The sequence below is a fragment of the Vombatus ursinus genome, unplaced genomic scaffold (assembly GCF_900497805.2).
Source record: "Vombatus ursinus unplaced genomic scaffold, bare-nosed wombat genome assembly UNPS02014158.1, whole genome shotgun sequence".
Taxonomy (NCBI): Eukaryota; Metazoa; Chordata; class Mammalia; order Diprotodontia; family Vombatidae; genus Vombatus; species Vombatus ursinus.
This window is the reverse complement of record NW_020953936.1, coordinates 1,725,249-1,744,002: the sequence shown is the minus strand read 5'-3', so window position 1 is coordinate 1,744,002 and position 18,754 is coordinate 1,725,249. Positions and strand designations below refer to the sequence as shown.

Here is an 18,754-nt window from a genome sequence, read left to right as displayed (position 1 = left end):
GACACTCTACTAAATTTTATGAAACTCTCTCATAGCTTTATTTGTGTGACAATTTGACTTTATTTCAGTCTCCACAGGCTCTGTGACCCAAGTGTCTTCAGCAAGTACCGATTCTGCTGGCTCTTCCTACTCCATTAGTGGAATTCTGGGAATTACATCTCCTAGCGCTGAAACCAACAAACGCAAAAGAGAGGAAGGTAAGTGATAATTATTTCTGGGGCACCGCTATAAGTAGTGACTCCAAAGCAGTGGCTTCAGGACTTAGGCACATCACATCAGTCACAGTTTGAGTTCTCAGTCATGCCTATTGCAGTACAATCACCCTTCTTTCGAATTTGCACCTTGTGTTTTTGTGTGTATTGCAATTATAGGCTATATATCTGTTCTTAGGAAAATTTGAGTGATTCATCCACCTGCAAACACATTAGTAATAGCTTCCAATTAACAATTTCTGGTAAGGGCAAAGATGCAAGTTGCAATGGTAAAACGTCCTCTTTCATTTGATTGAATATATTAACACATGAATAGGGACAGAGTCTTCTTTCCTGTTTAAAAGATAATGTTTTGAGCAATTAGGTGAAAAGTACCTAGAGGTTATGGTGACCCTTTAGTATGAGAAGAGATGTTGCTAGGTGCATGCATTAATAAATCATTAACTATCCTGGAGGTTTCATATTCTTTTAGTTCAGAAAAAAATTGAAATTCCCAATGCATGAGTAGCACTCTTTATTACTATTGTAAAATATTGAATTTTTTTTAAAGGCTTTGATGGACTCAATTCATAGAAAAGTCTCAATGTTGGTGTCATCAATCTTGTGGCAGCCACTAGAACCTAAGGGGTGCCAAGTAGTGATGTGCTGGGGAGATCTTTAGAAAATGATACACAAAGTCTTGTTAGAGATTTTTGGGGAAAACAGTTCATTTCTCTCAAAAAGTGGGAGTGAAAGAACATTTTAATTTTAATTTTTTACCCCTTTAAAGAAGTGCTGCAAAAGAAAAGCCATTATTTTCAGGAACATGGGAGAGGGAACCCCTTACTATCATATAGAGGCATAGGCTCATTTATGCCTCAATTCATCTTAGGAGTGACTTAGTATTGATGTCAATAATAATAATAACCCTCTATTCATAGCCCTTAAGTAATTTTTAATTGGTTTCTTGAGTGTGGGGGAACTCCCAGCATGCACACTCCATCAACCAAAACAGATTGGCAACTAGTCTGTAATTTAGAAGCTTGCTTGGGACACTTCCATCATTTAGTTATTCCATACCAGAGGTAGAACTTTCTAACTTCCCAGCCAGTCCTCTGTCCACCACACAATACTACCTCCCATCCATTCCTTCGTGATATCAGCATCAATTTTCAAACTCCCTTGTTTATTAAAAAATAATAACAATAATTTATGCTACAGCCATGGAGTGAGTAGGATGCCATGTCTCAAAGAGAGTGGGCCACCTGAACTAAGGTCTTTTTTTCCCTCTTGATAAGATAGGCAGCTCTAATTGACACTGATGGATTGAGAGAAGGAACAACTCCTTAGGAGTTAGTAAAACCCTAGTCAGGAAAAGGAGGGGGGAACCCTACAGTAGTCTGAAACCTGAAAGCAGTGTGACAGAAATCTTGATTCAACTATTCTGCTCTTCAGTTCAATTCCTGTTCCAAAATATTTGTAAGGAATGTATATGCACACGCACACATGCTTAAGTACTTAAGATCAATAACTGGAAAACTGAGTCTACAATGATGGCAGATTGTTTCACATTGTGAGTAGTACTGGGGAGTTGCTCGATGCTGTGAAGTGTATTCATGACTTTTGGTGGCTTCCTCTCCTCTCTTACTTTTTAACAGATGTCACTAGTCTTTAACCCAGTGGGTTGCTTGCATGGTAGCAACAGGGGCAAACCAAACCAGACAGCCTCAATTGGTTAATGTGGCTGAAGGTGTCATTTTTTTTTCTCCTGTTGTAATAGGGACTAAGAACAGATGTGTCTTAGTAGGGGATCAGTTGCTCCCACTAACAGTAGAAGGACATGTGATGAGAGGCTGACACAGAGGCAGGGGGTGCTTCAGTAGTAAGTTTTTGAAGGCAGGCTTAGATTCTGACTCATATAAAGACAGACACATAGATAATGGTCCATACAGCTGTGGCTTGAAGGTTGGGAGATTATAGCTTGTACTGGGTTCTGGCAAGAGAGGCTATTGCTCTGCAGGATGTAAGCACAATCTTTAGCATATGCCAAGGTGAATGGGGGGCAATCAGTCCGTTCTCACCTCCAAATTTTGTACCATACTAAAAAGCTACATGCTCCCCTTTTAATGAAGAAATAAAACAACATACACTTATGTGTCCTTGTTTTATTTTCTTTCAGCAATGTAATAAGGATTCAGGCTTGCAGTGGCCCATTCTTAATGAGGATAATTGTCTTTGGCTCCCTCTATTCTGCTATCTCCAGCCCCCCTCCCCATATGTGCTTTTCATTCTCTGCAGGGAGCATTGTCTTCTCCAGACTTGTGTCGTCCCACACTGATGCAAGGCAAGGGTGTCTATGGGGAAAGAGAGCATGTGACTGATTAGTCTTTGTACTTTTATACCCTAGGACCCAGATTCTTTTCTTTTTTTTAATTTTAGGCATTTGGGGTTAAGTGACTTGCCCAAGGTCACACAGCTAGTAAATGTAATGTGTCTGAGGTCACATTTGAACTCAGATCCTCCTCACTCCAGGACTGGTGTGAGAACCTGTTTTTTAAAAAAATATTTTGATAACTGTATTTCACTTAATGTTTTTTTTTAATCTTTTCCAATTACATGTGAAGATAATTTTCAACATTCACTTTTTAAAGATTTTGAGTTCCAAATTTTTTTTTCCCTTCTCTCCTCTCCGCTCCCCAAGATGGCAAGCAATTTGATATAGGTTATACATTTTTAAAAATAATTGACTTATTTATATTTAGTTTTCAACATTCACTTCCATAAGGTTTTGAGTTTTAAATTTTCTCCCTCTTCTTCTCCTCCCCCCTCTCCAAGACAGAGTGTAATCTGATATAGGCTCTACTTATACATTCATATTAAACATATTTTCACATTAGTCATGATGTAAAGAAGATTAGAACTAATAGGAGGAACCATGAGAAAGAAGAAACAAAACAAAACAACAAAAGAAAAGGAGAGCAAATAGTATGCATCTATCTGCATTCAGACTCCTAAGTTCTTTCTCTGGATGTGGATAGCATTTTCCATTGTTGAGTCTTTTAGAGTTGTCTTAGATCCTTGCATTGCTGAGAAAAGCTAAGTCTGATATAGGCTATACATGTACAATCATATTAAACATAATGATAGCTGTATTTCAAAATAATTGATTTTCTTTGTAATCCTATATATTTTATCCTATACATTTGAAAACATTATTCTGAGAAGGGGTTCATGGGCTTCACCAGACTGCCTAAGGGGTCCAGGACACAAAAAAAGGTTAAGAACCACTGCTGTAGGGGTCTGTATGGAGAGTAGTATACTCTGCTGTGGGCCTCAGTTTTCCTCATCTACAAAATAAGGAAGTTTGACTAAGATGATCACTGAAGTCCATTCCAGTTATAACATTGCATGATTCTATGAATTTATGTATCTATGCATTTGGGGGCTGGCCAGAGAGGCAGGTAGCTCAGGAATTTAGGAACTCAATCCATAACAGTTTAAACATTAATGTTGAATGAATGTTCACCATGGGCATATTTCCCATTGACGACATGGATAGAGAAAAGAGCTCTGGTGGAAGAATAAAGAACTAGCCAGTTAATTTAATAGTAATAATGATAACAACAACAACAACAACAAACATTTGTCTAGCATTACTATGTGCCGGGCTCTGTGCTAACCACTTTATAAAAATATCTCATCTGATCCTCACAACAACCCTGAGAGGCAGGAGCTGTTATTATCTTCCCTTTTCCAACAACGACGTGTGGCTATCCCCTTCAGGCCCAAACTGGAGAAGTCTTTGGGTAGGTTCCTCCATTAGAGTTCTACTCTTGTGTCTGATTTTGGTCTGGAGATGACTCTGGGTTCCGGAGGGCTATGTGCAAGATTTGGCAGGTCTTGATGACTTTGAGTCCAGGCCTGGTGATCACTCTATCTTTTCTGCTGGTTAGTTTAACTAAGTTTGACCCCAGGGGATAAATTATTTGTAACCATAACAACACATGAAAGTCAGTTCTTAAAAAGTATTAAGTGCTTATGTGCTAGGTATGTGGATAACAAAGAATTATAAAAACAGGCCCTGCCCTCAAGGAGCATACATTCTAATAGGGGAGACCATGTGTAAATAACTAGGTACCATCTAACCACCTCTTCTATAGAGGGGAAGAATGGTTTGGAGTCACAGGAACTTTGGAATTTTTACAAACTCATTTGCTGAAGCAAGGAAATATCACATGCTTTAGGACTAGGGTGAAACCAAAAGGAGAGCCTCCATGAAGAAAAAGGCCCAAATGCCCAGAGGAGAGGGAAAAAGCATGTTTCCCTCCTGGACACAGGGCAACAGTGGTGGTGACAGGAACAGGGCAGTTTGATGACGGCAGCTCAGCAGTTCTCATCCTTAATCCCACGCTTCCAGGGAGATTCAACAAATGAAAACTAAAGGGGGCAAGGAACAAGGTATAAAATAGCTTTTTGAATAGTGGCTGCTCACTTAGGAGGTTGGAAGCTGAAAAAAAAAAAGCAAAAAAGCACTCTCCACAGAATGGGAAGGACCTAGTGGTCCTTGTCTCCTTCCCCTGCCTTACTTCAGCTGAGTAAGACCAGAACCCCTTTCTAAATATTTTCTTTTATTCTGCTAAAGACTGCTAATCTCATTTCTTTGACGGATCTCATTTGATTTCTAAGAGACACCTGGGGTTGGCTCGAACACCTGTGCATTTCCTTGTGTCCCTTTGCTTGTGGCATGAAGTTTTGGGGAGCTGTATCCTAGCACATGACTGAAATTTCAACCTGAACTTGCTCTTGTCAGAGAATTGCCTTTTCTCTACCTAGGGGCATAATCACGAGGGGTTAATATATTTCATGACTGCACTCCCAAGGGCAGAATTATTATGAATTCAGGCTTTCAAGTCTGCTCCCATCGAACCATGAGATGATTCTGTTGTTTTGTCAAGTAATTCTAGTGTTTGATTTGCTAAGAGTAGCATGGCCCTTGAGTTCCATAGCTATACAAAGTATATACAAGGGTAGATGTAAGACAACAATAATAGCAATAATAACTAACATTTACATAGCCTTTACTATGTGCCAAGGACTGTGCTAAGCGTTTTGCAATTATTATCTCATTTGATCCTCACAACAACCCTGGAGGTAGGTGCTATTACTACCCCCATTTTATAGATGAGGAAACTGAGGCAAACAGAGGTTGGGTGACTTGTCTAGAGTTACCCAGCTAGTAAGAGTCTGGCCTGAGTAGGGAAGACACAAGCAGTTGGGGACACTAGGAAAGACCTCCAGCAGAATATGGAACTTGAGCTGAGCTTTGAAGGAAGCCAGAGGAACCAAGATGTGGAGGTCAAGTACATTCCAGGGATAGGGTACAGACAGTGAAAAGAGGGGGAACACATCCACCAAGGTAGTTGAATCATAGAGTGCATGAAAGGAAGTCAAGTATAAGAAGACTGGAAAGGTAGGAAGGGGAGAAGTTATAAGCAGCTTTATATGCCAGAGGAGTTTATAAATGATGTTGGAGCTCATGGAGGATGAGAATGGTGACGTGGTCAGACCTGTGCTTTGGAAATATCCCCTTGACAGATGAATGGAGGATGGATTGGAGTAGAGAAATACTTGAAGCAGAAAGACTAAAGGTTAGGCCTTATGAGTTAGTTGGATATTGCAATAATCTAGGTGAGAGGTGATGAGGGCCTGAACTAGGTTTGTGGCTGTGTAAGTAGGGAGAAGATAATGTTTATGAGAAATGTGAAGGTTAAAAACAAAGATACAGAAGGATTGCAGAATGCCTTGGTTGAGGGTAGACATGCACAAATGAAATCATGGATTTTTAAAAGCATTGAATAAGTAGGGTGAGACTAATAATGACACCTTGAATTGATATAGCACCAAATACCCTTAAAAGAAGCATCGACACTATGATAGAGGACTGGGCTTGGAATGAGGAAGGCAGATTCAAATCTCATCTTTGACGCTAATTGAGTGACCCTGGGAAAATCACTTAACCATTGGGCATCTCAGGTAACTGCCTAGAATTTACCTATTAAAGTCACAGCTGAATCATGATCTGTGTTGGTAGACAGAGTTCCCACACTGGGAATCCCCCATGCTGATGGACTATTCTTGTACCCACCTTCCAAAACACTTTTGCATCAATTGTCTTATTTGAGCCTCACAATGGAGAAGCAAAATGAGCGGGTAAAGAGCTGGTCATAGGAATTTTAGAGATGTGGATTCAAGTTTTGTCTATGAAACAAACTGTTTGTGTGACCTTGGGTACATTATTCGGTCTCTCTGTGCCCTAGGCAACTCTCTAAAGACTAAAAACTATGGTACAGTTGCTGATTTTTATTGGTAGAGGAAAAAACTAAACATGTTACTATGAGGTAGATGGAGAGCACAAATAACGAAGCAAACTCTCCTTTACTTGTCTGAAGTAATGCAACTACTATGTGGGGGCAGCCAGGCCTAGATGAGGGGCTCCTGATTAGTGCTGTTTCAGCTGTATCATTATTGTCTCCTTTATATTTATTCCAAAAAGATGTGAGGTTTAAAATAAAAGTGGCAAAGTTCATAGTTGGTAAGTGGACGGCTTCAGGTGCACGTGAAGCACGTAGGACGAGGTGATGGGGCTGATCCTGGGCTGGGTAAGGATTGTTGTGGACTCTATGGGGCCGATATTTGCAAGAAAATGTGATTTTATTAACTTTTCAGTAGTTCAGTCTTACTGCTAATAGTGGCAGACAGAGCTCCTTGGGGATCTATAGGAAGGAATGATTTGTAATTAGCCAATCAATTTTTTTTTATATGTTCAGAAGGAACTTATAAAGTGCCAGAAAACAGTTTATCCTTTTAGGTAAGTAAATGTCCTCTTGCAGTCTCGTTTACATAATTTATTTGATAGAAAACTCTTTTTTTCCCACCGTAACTAAAAGTGAACTTCAGTCCACCACTGTCAAAATTGTCACGAATTATAAATTAACAGAATCTGAATTAATGAGGCTTTGCTGTATCCAGCCAGGAGTGAAAGGAAGAGTTTAATTTCCTTCTGTGCAATCTAAGGAAGAGTGAGACCTTGAAAAACTCCTACTGAGAGAAGGCTGATGGAGCTGAGAAATAATATTTTAATAAACAATTGTGCGTGCTATGTTTGTTTACTGTTAGCCAGTCTAGCTTCCTTTGGATTACTGGGGGAGGGGCACAGCACAGAATTAGAAGACTCCTCCAAGTAGGGGTAGTGTGCAGATAGTTTTCTCTGTTGACTGGTTTGAGACTTTGGAGTTTGTCTTTCTTTTAGTGGAGACTGGTTGAACAGGACATGCACACAAGTGCCCTTTTTGATTCCTGCCGACTACCTGTGGTAGCGTCAGCTCAGCTGTGCCCATGTCAGGAAGTGACCTTCTTCATCCATCCCCAGAGTGCCAAGAGGGGAGCTGAGGCACCGCACTTGACTGAAATCAGAAAGGGCAGCTTTGGGCATGCCCCGTTCAATCCTGTCACATTCAGAGCAAGGCAGACTTCCAGTTCCCATTCCATCCTTCTGAGACAACTGATTGCACCAATGAGTTTGAAATTTACCAAGCTATTAGTGGGAGTGTTCAAATTCCTTGACACAATTATCCTTCCTCTCCTTCGCAACAATTCAAAGCAGGCCAGGCTGAGTAGCAGTGAATAGGCATAGTCTATAAAAAAGAACACAGGATTTGAAGCCAGAGGACCTGAGTTCATACAACATGTGTGTAACAAATGAGAATAAGGCACCATGCCAGGCATATGAATTACAAAGACCAAAAAAAAAAAAAAAGCCTCCCTGCCTTCATGAAATTTGATAGCTAGGTGGATACTACTTGGGCCTCAGACACTAACTGGGGCAAGAGAATTAACCTCCATTTGCCTCAGTTTTCTCATCTGTAAAATGGGAATAATAATAATAACTCCTATCTCCCAGGGTTGTTGTGAGGATCAAATAATATAATAATTGTAAAGCACTTAGAACAATGTCTGGTACATGGTAAGCACTCTATAAATGTTAGTTATTATTATTATTATTATTTTACATTATCTTTGGTCCAAATTTTGATTCTGCTATCCCCAGTATGGTATCATGCAAATCATTTGATGTTTTCACGCTTTTCCTCTTCTGTTTCGGTAAGTGGAGGATACACGATCTCTAAGAAAACTTGGGTGACCTGTATTGGCAATTCAGGAAATAATAATAATAACAACAACAACCCTGAAAGATGGCCACTTGGGCTCTGGTGTTACCAAGGATTGGGTTAACATGTTGGCAATGGGTGATATAGCTGCTCCTATGCATCCAAGAGACAGGTGACATGGTCTAGGGTTATACACAGATCTTTCTGGGTACCACTGTGATGATCAGATTGGCATAGAGGGCAGTAGAACAAGTGGCCATCCTTCATGCTCTGTTATCCAAAAAAAAAAAAAAAAGACAAGATACATTGGAGCACATCAGAAAAACTGTGAGACCTGCAAGCAATCTTTCAGTACAGAGGGTTTGTTGAGTCATTTCAGTCATATCTGACTCTCTATGACCCCATTTGGGATTTTCTTGGCAAAGATACTAGTGGTTTGCCATTTCCTTCTCCTGCTCATTTTACAGACGAGGAAACTGAGGCAGACAACCTTAAGTGATTTGCCCACAGTCACACAGCTAGTAAGTGTCTGAGGCTGGGTCTGAACTCAGGTCCTCCAGTGCTCTGCACAACCTAGCTGCCCATAGCACAGAGGGTACTGACCACTGAACGAGGCAAACTTTCAATGTGCACAAACTACATTGAAGGTGTGAATGATTTTGTAATATGATGGTACTACCACTTAACAAAATTGAAAACGTTTTACCAAGTTCTAGGCAAGGACTTCATACTGCTTTTTTATCGATAGCCTCATCTCCAAGGCTATCATTGACAACATATTGTAGATTAATGCAGGACAATCACAAGAAATCACTTCATTCCTAAAACCAGATTAGATGAAATAAGAATGGAAACCGGGAAGTCTAAATCTAATTGTAGATTAATGCAGGACAATCACAAGAAATCACTTCATTCCTAAAACCAGATTAGATGAAATAAGGATGGAAACCATAACGAATACTCCTACTCTCCAAACTACATGGCATGATAAGCTTTCAGAATAAGCAGAAGAAATTAAAACCATATGAGAGCAAGTTGTTCCTGTTACTATCTTGTTTATTCTTGAATTTGCCCCACAAATGCTTTCAGTAAGTCTACAAAAGATGAGCAGTCATTGCATCCACCTGTACAAGAATCCTCGCTGGGGCAGCTGGGTGGCACAGTGGATAGAACACTTGGCTTGGAGTCAGGAGGACTCTATCTGAGTTCAAATCTGGCCTCAGACACTTACTAGATGTGTACCCCTGGCAAGTCACTTAACCCTGTTTGCCTCAGTTTCCTCACCTATGAAATGAGCTGTAGAAGGAAATGGCAAACCTATATATCCTGTATCTCTGCCAAGAAAACCCCAGAAGGGGTCACAGAGAGTCAGCTGTGACCAAAAAGACTGAACAACAACAAAACAAGAGTCCAAAGAACATTAAATATAGCAAAATAATAACATGGCATGTTCGATAGAGTACTAGAGTTGGAATTAGGAAAACTTGAGTTTGAACCCTGTTCTAGCTGTGTGGAGAATGGTCATCTCTCAAAGCTTCATTTTCCCTATTTGTAAATTAGAGATAATAATAGCACCTCCCTCAAGGGGTCATTGTGAGAAACAAATATGCATTGTAGAAATTTTAGCCACTATTAATTATAGGGAGATAAGGATTTGTTCTTAGGCTGTTTCTAGTTGAATCCCATTGAAAAGATGAAAAGAATGCCATAACATCTATTATATATGTGTGTGTGCATGTGTGCATGTTTACACAATACATATTATATATGCATATATGTAAACATATACACACACATATATGTTCAGCTACACAATGTAATACATGCATATATTACAGAATGAAGTAGGATGACCAAGAGTGAGGGGACCACTTTCTGCAAGTACAGCAATATCTGTTAAAGGGATCCACATTTGTTTAAGGAAAAGATAGGTCATTTGCCTGTCATTTCCTAAGAATTTGTGAAGGTTTTTGTTTTCTTTCTTGTCTTACTTTCAGTCTTAGGTTATTCTTCCAGCTAACAGATCCCAAGATAATTTGAGATTTACATTTCAATCACTATCCATTTTATTTCTCTTGGCTTCCTCCTCTGTAAAAATAGCTAGCATTTCATATGACGCTTTAAGGTTTGCAAAGCACTTTACAGATATTATTACTATTATTCTCAGCTTTACAGATGAGGAAACTGAGGCTGGGAGGTGAAGAAATGTGGTCCAGGGACATGCAAATAGTAAGTGTCTCAGGCAGGATTAGAATCCATGGTCTTTCTGACTTCAATCCTGTACTTTATCTACTGTGTACCTAGTTTCCCGTAGAATGAAGAAACTGATGCAATCACAGAATCTTAGAGTTGAAATTCTTGGAGGTCATCTAGTCCACTGCGTACTGGACTGGGAATCTACTTTACAACATCTCCAACAAGTGGTTCTTCTGGCCTTTACTTGAAGACTTCTAGTCAGGGAAAACTTGCCACCTCCCAAAGCAGTCCATTCTCTCCTTGGGCAGCTTAGAATTCTTCTTTTCCTTGAATTAACCTTAAATCCGACTGTCTAAACTTCCAAACCTTGCTCCTAGTTCAGGGCCAGACAGAACAAGTTTAATCTCTCTTTATCATGACAATCCTTCAGAGAGTTGAAGAAAGCTGTTATGTTCCTCCTCAGTCTTATCTTTTCCAGGCTAAACATCCCCAGTTCCTTTAACTGATCTTTCTATGACATGATCTCAAGTCCCCTCACTAGACCTGCTTCAGTTTGTCCATCTTGAAGGATGCTTCTTAGACTGAATGGTAATATGGTCTGACCAGAGCAGGGGGCAGTGAGGTTATTGCCCTTCTGTTCATCCATTGTGTGTCATCATAAGCAATACTCATAACAATCAAGGATTTTTAACCATGAACTTTAAGGCATCTCTAACTGTATTTCAGTATAATTGGTTTCCTTTGTAATTGTATGTACAGTTATCCCTTCCACATCACAGGGGTTAGGGTCATGGTCACCCGGAAAATCCAGATAAAATTTTTTGGCCCTCTCTTTGTCCCAGAGAAGAAAAATGAATTTTTTTCTTTTTCTTTTATGGTGTATTTACAGTACCTTGTAAAATTTAGGTTAAGTATTTGGTCATAGGCTCTGTGTCATCTGCTGGCCTTTGTCATTTGCAGCTTCTGCAAAACTCTCTAAAAATTCTCATTTAATTTCTTTTTTTTCCTAAGGCAATTGGGGTTAAATGACTTGCCCAGGGTCACACAGCTAGTAAGTGTTATGTGTCTGAGGCTGGATTTGAACTCAGTTCCTCCTGACTCCAGGGCCGGAGCTCTATCCATTGTGCCACCTAGCTGCCCCTGTATTAATTCTTAAAATCACAAATTACATCCAGTACCTTCTCTAACAGCTGAGGTTGGCCCAGCTCAGTTGGCAACCTGTATACCTATAGCTGGGCCGGAGTATGACCAAACTCCTACAGTGTAGTGATGAAGTCCCAACATGGACTGAATACTGCCCCCTTTTAGCTTTCCTCCATTGTTTCTTATTCTATAATTTCATATCTCCAAAGTATGGCCATGAATCAACAGGCATGAATGAGGTATTAGTCTATGTCATTGATGAGGACACAAAGTGGATATATATACACATATATACACATACATGCATACATACATATAGGTACCTATATACACGTATACATATTATTATATATGTGTGTATGATTGTTAGTATGTGTAATTGTACCACATATATAATAGTATGTATATGTGTATATGTGCATACATATGTTTATGTATGCATGTATCTATATATATGTGTACATATATAAAAGTAAGTATAAGTATAAGGTGACTGACTAGAAGTCATCAAGTAAAGGTCAGAAGACCACTTGTTGCAGATGTTGTAAAGCCGATTCCCAATCTGTATGCAATGGACTAGATGACCTCTGAGAATTTCCACCTCTAAGATTGTGTAATTGCATTAATTTCCTCATTTTACAGGAAGCTAGGTGCATAGTGGATAAACATACAGACTTACATAACACCCACAAACAAATAGGTTTTTGTAGTTCAGAGAGGGGAAAGATTTTCTCCAGCCTTCACATAGGGTTGGGGGCCTGGGGTCCAAGGCTCCCACAGTCAGTTTGCAGTGACACAGCTCCTCATCTGCCAGTGAAGTTTGGGCATATTCCGATGCGTGAAGCTGGAGGACTGAAATAGGGCCCAGGCAACTTGCAGTACTGCAATACAGAGGCATCACACATATACACATATATGCACAAACACATATATATACACATATACATATATGGATACGTAGGAGTGTATGTAATAGTATATGTATTCATAGATACTGAAAGGCAGCAGGATTAGGGTTTATTGCACCTCTCGGAGCATTAGTTTTCTTATCTTAAAAATGAGGGTGGTAATACTGGTACTATCTATTTCATAATTTATTATGGGGAAATGTAATATATATATATTATTGTATACATTTATAAGTATACATACATATATGTATATATACAACATGGTACACACATAACACACTGTGCATCCATGTAGACTACTGTATATGTATACATGTAGATATGCAAACACAGTACACATATGCAATATGCACATGTGTGCTTTGTGTTAGTCCAAGCACAAGAATAATTCTTATTAATTTTAAGCATGTAAACTGAAATAAAATTTATGCTTGAAATATAGCATTATAGACGAGAATCTCTTTTATCTTACATTCCTAGAACCTGTAAATTAAGTAATGTTGTATTATGGAAAAAAAAAGAATTTGACAGAGATTGTATGAGTTGATTATATTTATCTTACAGAGTCTCTCCAAGCTGAGTTTACATGTCTTCTAAATGGGGAAGATTCAGGGTCAGCATGTTTTTCTGGGGCCCTATTGCTCAGTGGTTTTTTCTTGAATATATTTCACTCCAAGATTGGAAAGCCCTAATAAACTCTAATCCTGCTGCCAGGGTGTCAGAGAAGGTTTTTCCCAGGGGCCATCTGGCTAAACTGTACTTTGAAAGAAAAATGAAATGTCCTTTGCACATCAGGAGGTGTGGCATGAGCTGTAGTTTTGATGCTAGGATATATGTACCCTTTGGTATTTATGAAGCTAGCAATAATCTCTTTTTGAATGATGTAGACTGAAAACAATTTAATAAAAGGGATAGGGGAGAGAGAGAGAGAGACAGAGACAGAGACAGAGAGACAGAGAGAGAGAGACGGAGAGACAGAGAAAGAGACACAGAGATAAAGAAAGAGAGAGACAGAGAGAGGAGGAGGAGAGGGAAAGAGAAGAGACAGACAGAGGAAGAGAGAGAGAGCTCATTAAAGAAAGAAAAAAGGAATATGAAATGATTTTTGATAAATCAGTAAGAATCTGAGTCTCATTTGAAGGTAAACAGTTGGATTTGTTTATTTTTTACTTGGACTGAATCTGAGGGCTGTTTCTTGTGATGTGCTTGTCTCATCATCATAGGGTCTCCATATTTCTGGAAGAGTAGTGCAAGTGAACTGTTTCCATAGGTCTGGGGCACAGCAGAAGTAATGGAAGGATTGGGTCAAACTGGAAGTTCCATTTAGTAGTGGAGCAAATAAAATACTAGACTAAATGTCAGGAAGTTCTGGATTCAAGTCCCACTGCTGATATTTCTTAACTGTATGAACATGAGTAAGACACAACATCTCTGGGTCTAACTTTTCCTCCCCTGTAAAATAAGGGGTTGAGCTAGAGCAAGGGTTCCTAACCTTTTTTTTTTGGTGGGGTGGACCCTTTTGGCAGTCTGGTGAAAACTACAGACTCCTCAGAATATTTTTTTTCCCTGCATAAAATAAAATATACAGGATTACAAAGGAAGTCAATTATAATGAAATAAAGATATGATTTTTCCCCATTCAAGTTAACAGACACTCTGACATCTAGCCATGGATCCCGCGTTAAGAACCCCCTAGATTAGAGGGCATCTAAAGTACTGTACAACTCTAAATCTGTAATGCTATGGTACCTGGAAAGGAGAGAGAAAATGAAATATGTGAATGGAGGCAAGGGACACAGCCTTTAAAAAGTATGAGTTTAAGGTTCAAAGGAAGAGAAGGACCTCTTTGGAGGTTCAGCTAGGCCCATATTGCATTTATAAGATCATAGATTGAGAGCTGGAAATGACTCAGAGATCATCTGGTCTCCTTAATTTTATAGATGAGAAAACTGTGGTCAGACAGAGGAAATGATTTGACCAAGGTCACCCAGGTATCAGGTAGAAGAGTCGAGATTTGAATTGGGATGCTTGGCCACCAAATCTACATTTTCTGCTCCATCACACAGAGCCTCAAAAGCCTCAAAAAAAGTTTATTCAAACCAAATGGAACCTCTTTTGCTATATGTTGATTCCTCAGTGATGTCACTTTAGCACCACACCATGATTATGATCATGACCCATAGACAGACCTCTGGGAAATGAAGACTAAGCCCTCTGTGTGCCTGCACCTGCCTCTGTGGTTTGTTGGTCCTTCCTTGGCGGTTTTCTTCAGCCTGATACTAAACATGAAATGGAGACAAAAATCTACCCATTTGAAAAATGAGAAAAATGTTTTCACTTTTGTAAACTATAGAGATTTTATAAAAGCTGGTGAATCGCAAAGGCGGGAATATCTGTTTTTGTTTTTTGTACAAAGAAAGCTGGGATCTACAGCTTCAGGTAAATTCAGAGTCAATTTGATAAGTTATTGATGGTCTTCATCTTCTAGTACACACACAGGGAGATGAGCACAAGGGATTTGGCATTAACAGGCAGGAAATGAAGGAAGGGACAGTGGGCAGTTTCTCCAGTTTCATCACGAAAATAGATTGTTGCTCTTTATGAATGAAATTAATTCCTCAATATACCAAATAAACCTTCGGGAAAAAAAATAATCCTTTCCATAATAACATAGCAGGTAACTAAAATGTTATGGCAGGCTCTGTTCCACTTGGTGGGAGAGCTAGAAAGAGCACTGCCTGGCATCTTAGACTCAGTTTCTTCATTTAGTGGCTATGGGACTTTGGTCACTTCAAAAGTGGCTTGAAGATCAGGGCCAGGCTGTAGCCCTAACACAACAGCTGGTTTCCAAACATCCTGCAGTTGGGTTATGGCTACTCTTCTTGTGGAATTTGATTCCCCTTTGTGGTCAAGGTCTTTCCCAAATACTTTTTCTTTTCCCCTTTTTTCTTCCTTTTTTTCTCTTTCGGTCAGTTTATCTCTCAGGGTCTGCCTGCCATTCACAGTTGTTTTACACTTCTCTGTTGTGAATGGGGCAAACCAGGACAAGATGGTGCCCTGGCTGTGAAATGGCTGCTTGTGTCCCCCTAGGCCAACTCCTGAGGGCTTTTATGAATGGAGCAGTGTTTGCCTCAGGGGTCAGGGACTGTGAAGAGCTCATTAATAGATAATGAATCCCCTCCCAACCCTACTACACCCCCCCTTCTCCTCAAGAATGGTTGGCAATGAAGGTGGTAGCAGTGGTTTGACATAAACAGTGACAGGGTGGGTATGGGCTGGTGAATAGCTGCTGTCGGGAAAGATTGGGTAGACAAACGTCAGCCGGGTTGCTGCTCTCTGTTCTGTGCCTGTGACTTTGATCTCTGGGAGTGTTGGTTTCCGCTGGGCCTCTGAGGGGCACTTATTCAGGACAAGTCCCCATTCCCTGATTCCCTGACAGACTGAGAACAGAATGTACAGATTTCTCTCTCTCTCTCTCCCCAACCCCTCCCCCACACACTTCCTTTCTCTTTCTTACTTTTTCTGTCTCTTTTTCCTTCCCTTCTCCTGTTCCTCCTTCCCTCCTCCTCCTTCCTTCTCTCCCTTTCTCTATGTCTCTTCCTCCCTCTCCTCCTCTCTTCCTGCCTCCTCTCTTTCCTTCTCTTCCTTCTCTCCCTCTTCTGCACCCTTTCTCTTGACCTGTGCCTCTCTGTCTCTGTAAGCTAGGATGAGAGGGGTAAAAATAAGAATACTATGGAGAAACATTAAAAAAAAATTTCTTACAATGTGATTTGGTTAAGGAGCAGAAAGAATATGGGGACATTAGAATCTTTGATTGTTTTTATGCCTTTAGAAATATGTCCAGTCCAATTAAGGTGCCCAGGAGATATTTAGGAAGCCTTTCAAAAGCTTGTTCGTGGAACTCTCTGGAAGGTACTTGCTTTCTTGCTTTCTCCCTGAAGACAATGGGTCAAAGCCTCTGCCCAGGCTTGTGGAGCTCAGTATCGGGGTCTTTCTCCACAGGCATCCGTGGGCTTAGGTTCTGCCTAGTTAAATAGCTTCGAAAGACCTTGCACTTTCAATTCTATTATTTATATTGTGCTTTTTCTTCAAGGTCGGAAGTCTATGCCTAGTGAGACCCCTTAATGGAGGAGAGATGAGTGTTCTGAGATTTGCGAGTTTTTTCTGTGCCCCCTAGGAGCACCTCTTTGAAAAAAACAAAACCACTTGAGACATTTTCTCCTGAGCCTCTTTATTCCTTGCTAGCAGTCCCCTATCTGTTGTCAAGGTTGCTCCATGGGGGTTTGAAAGAAGATACTTCAAGTGTGATGGGGCGGGGGTGGGTGGGGAAGATAGACAGTCCCTGTCTCTGCCAGCTTCTTTTTCAGAGGCAAAGAGAAGAATCACATTAACTCCTAGAAAAGCATTGTTAGGTCCAGAAAGTCAACAAGCATTTATTAAATGTTTACTATGTGCCAAGCTCTATGCTAAGCCCTGGGCATACACGCAGAAGTAAAAAAAGATAGGTGGTCCTTGCCTGTGATGAGGTTACATCATAGTGGAGGAAGATATCGTACAAAAGGAAGTTGAAAAGTGGGGGTGGGCAAGTACCCAAGTAGGGGGATGGTGGAGAAAGAAGTCAGGAGAGCAAAGGATGGGTCCAGAGATTAAATGGAGTGGACATGGCTGCCTTAGGATAGCTAGGTGGAGGCATGGACAGAGCACTGGGCCTGGAGTCATGAAAAACTGAATTTAAATCTGACTTCAGCCACTACTAGCTGTGTGACACCCTGGGCAAGTCATTTAACATTTGTCTGCCTCAGTTTCTTCAACTATAAAATGAGGATAATAATAGTACGTGTAAGGATCAAGTGAGATATTTGTAAAGTACTGTAACTGGCAGTTGGCAAATGCCTTATGAATGTTAGCTATTATTATTATTAGAGGCAGAATGGGCTGCTCTTCTATTTATTAACATTGTGACATTGAGCCAGTCACTTAAGTGCTTGTGACCTCGGTTTCCTCATCTGTAAAATGAAGAGGAAGTTCTCTTCAAGTTCTAAGTCAAATGGTTCTGGGAAATGGAGAAAAAAGGAGGCCCTTCTCTTTGTACCCCTGTCTTTTTTTTTTTTAAATTTGGCTCTGAACTGAAAGCTGAATTAAATTTCACTTAGAAATCTTCAGAACCTTAAGTTTAATAATCCCCAGCAATCCTCAAGTTTCATGAAGTGGGACAGGGGTGAGCAGCATGAAAAGTATCCTCAAATAGACTATTTAGGAAAAATGCAGATGTGTTTGGTACTCAGAGATGGCATGGACACCTGCCCATGTGGATAGACGGAGACCCAGGACACAACAACACAAGAGTCACAGGTGTTGACTTGATGCATAGCAGCCAGAGGGCCAGAACTAGGTAGCATTTTGTAATTTCTCATTTTTAATTATTTAAAACCTTACTGACTAGGTGCTAAGCTGAGGTCTTTCTAAATTGCTGAGGGAGCATAAATGCTGTTAGCACCCTCCACATTTTTGGCATCCTGAGTCAGAGACCTGATTGCCTCATACTAGTTTTGGCTCCTGTGACCCTTGTTCCCATTTGCCTCTCAAATCATTTTACTGTCTAATTAACTCTTGTAAACATTGATTACTGTTTAATGACATTTTGGCCTCATCATCTTTGGGTTCAATCATCAAAGGAAAGGATGAGTAGACGGGTAGTGGAACGAAAGCTGTAACTCAGAGTAATTTCAAGGAACAAAACTGAGTGTCAGGATATGTAGATGTAATAGGTGGCCACTGTTCCTCTCCTTTCAGCTCCCTTTTTCATTTAGGGACCTGCACAAATAATGTGAGGATAGGTCAGTGGAAAGTGCTGTCCTGAGTCCTACGTGAATGAGCAGTAATGTACTCTGTACTGACTGTTGCCAGTAAAGTTGTCAGGTTTGCTGTAAGAAAGTCAAGGTTCCTGCTTGAATTGATGAAATTAGAGGCAACAGGTTATAAAGGGCTTAAAAAAACTTTTTAAAAGTTTTTCATATTCTGGCCCTTTCTACCTTTACAGTTTTCTTCTTCTTCTTCTTCTTCTTCTTCTTCTTCTTCTTCTTCTTCTTCTTCTTCTTCTTCTTCTTCTTCTTCTTCTTCTTCTTCTTCTTCTTCTTCTTCTTCT

General features: G+C 40.1%; 1 protein-coding gene across 2 annotated transcripts in view; it reads left to right on the top strand.

Annotated features, from left to right (window-relative positions):
* The window catches only part of PAX5 (paired box 5), a 352,843-nt gene that overhangs the window by 38,418 nt on the left and 295,671 nt on the right, over positions 1-18,754 (top strand). For both annotated transcript variants that reach the window (XM_027859120.1, XM_027859121.1), the window contains exon 5: positions 69-197. In XM_027859120.1, coding sequence (XP_027714921.1) covers positions 69-197 — 129 coding nt within the window. The remainder of the gene's footprint in view (positions 1-68; positions 198-18,754) is intronic.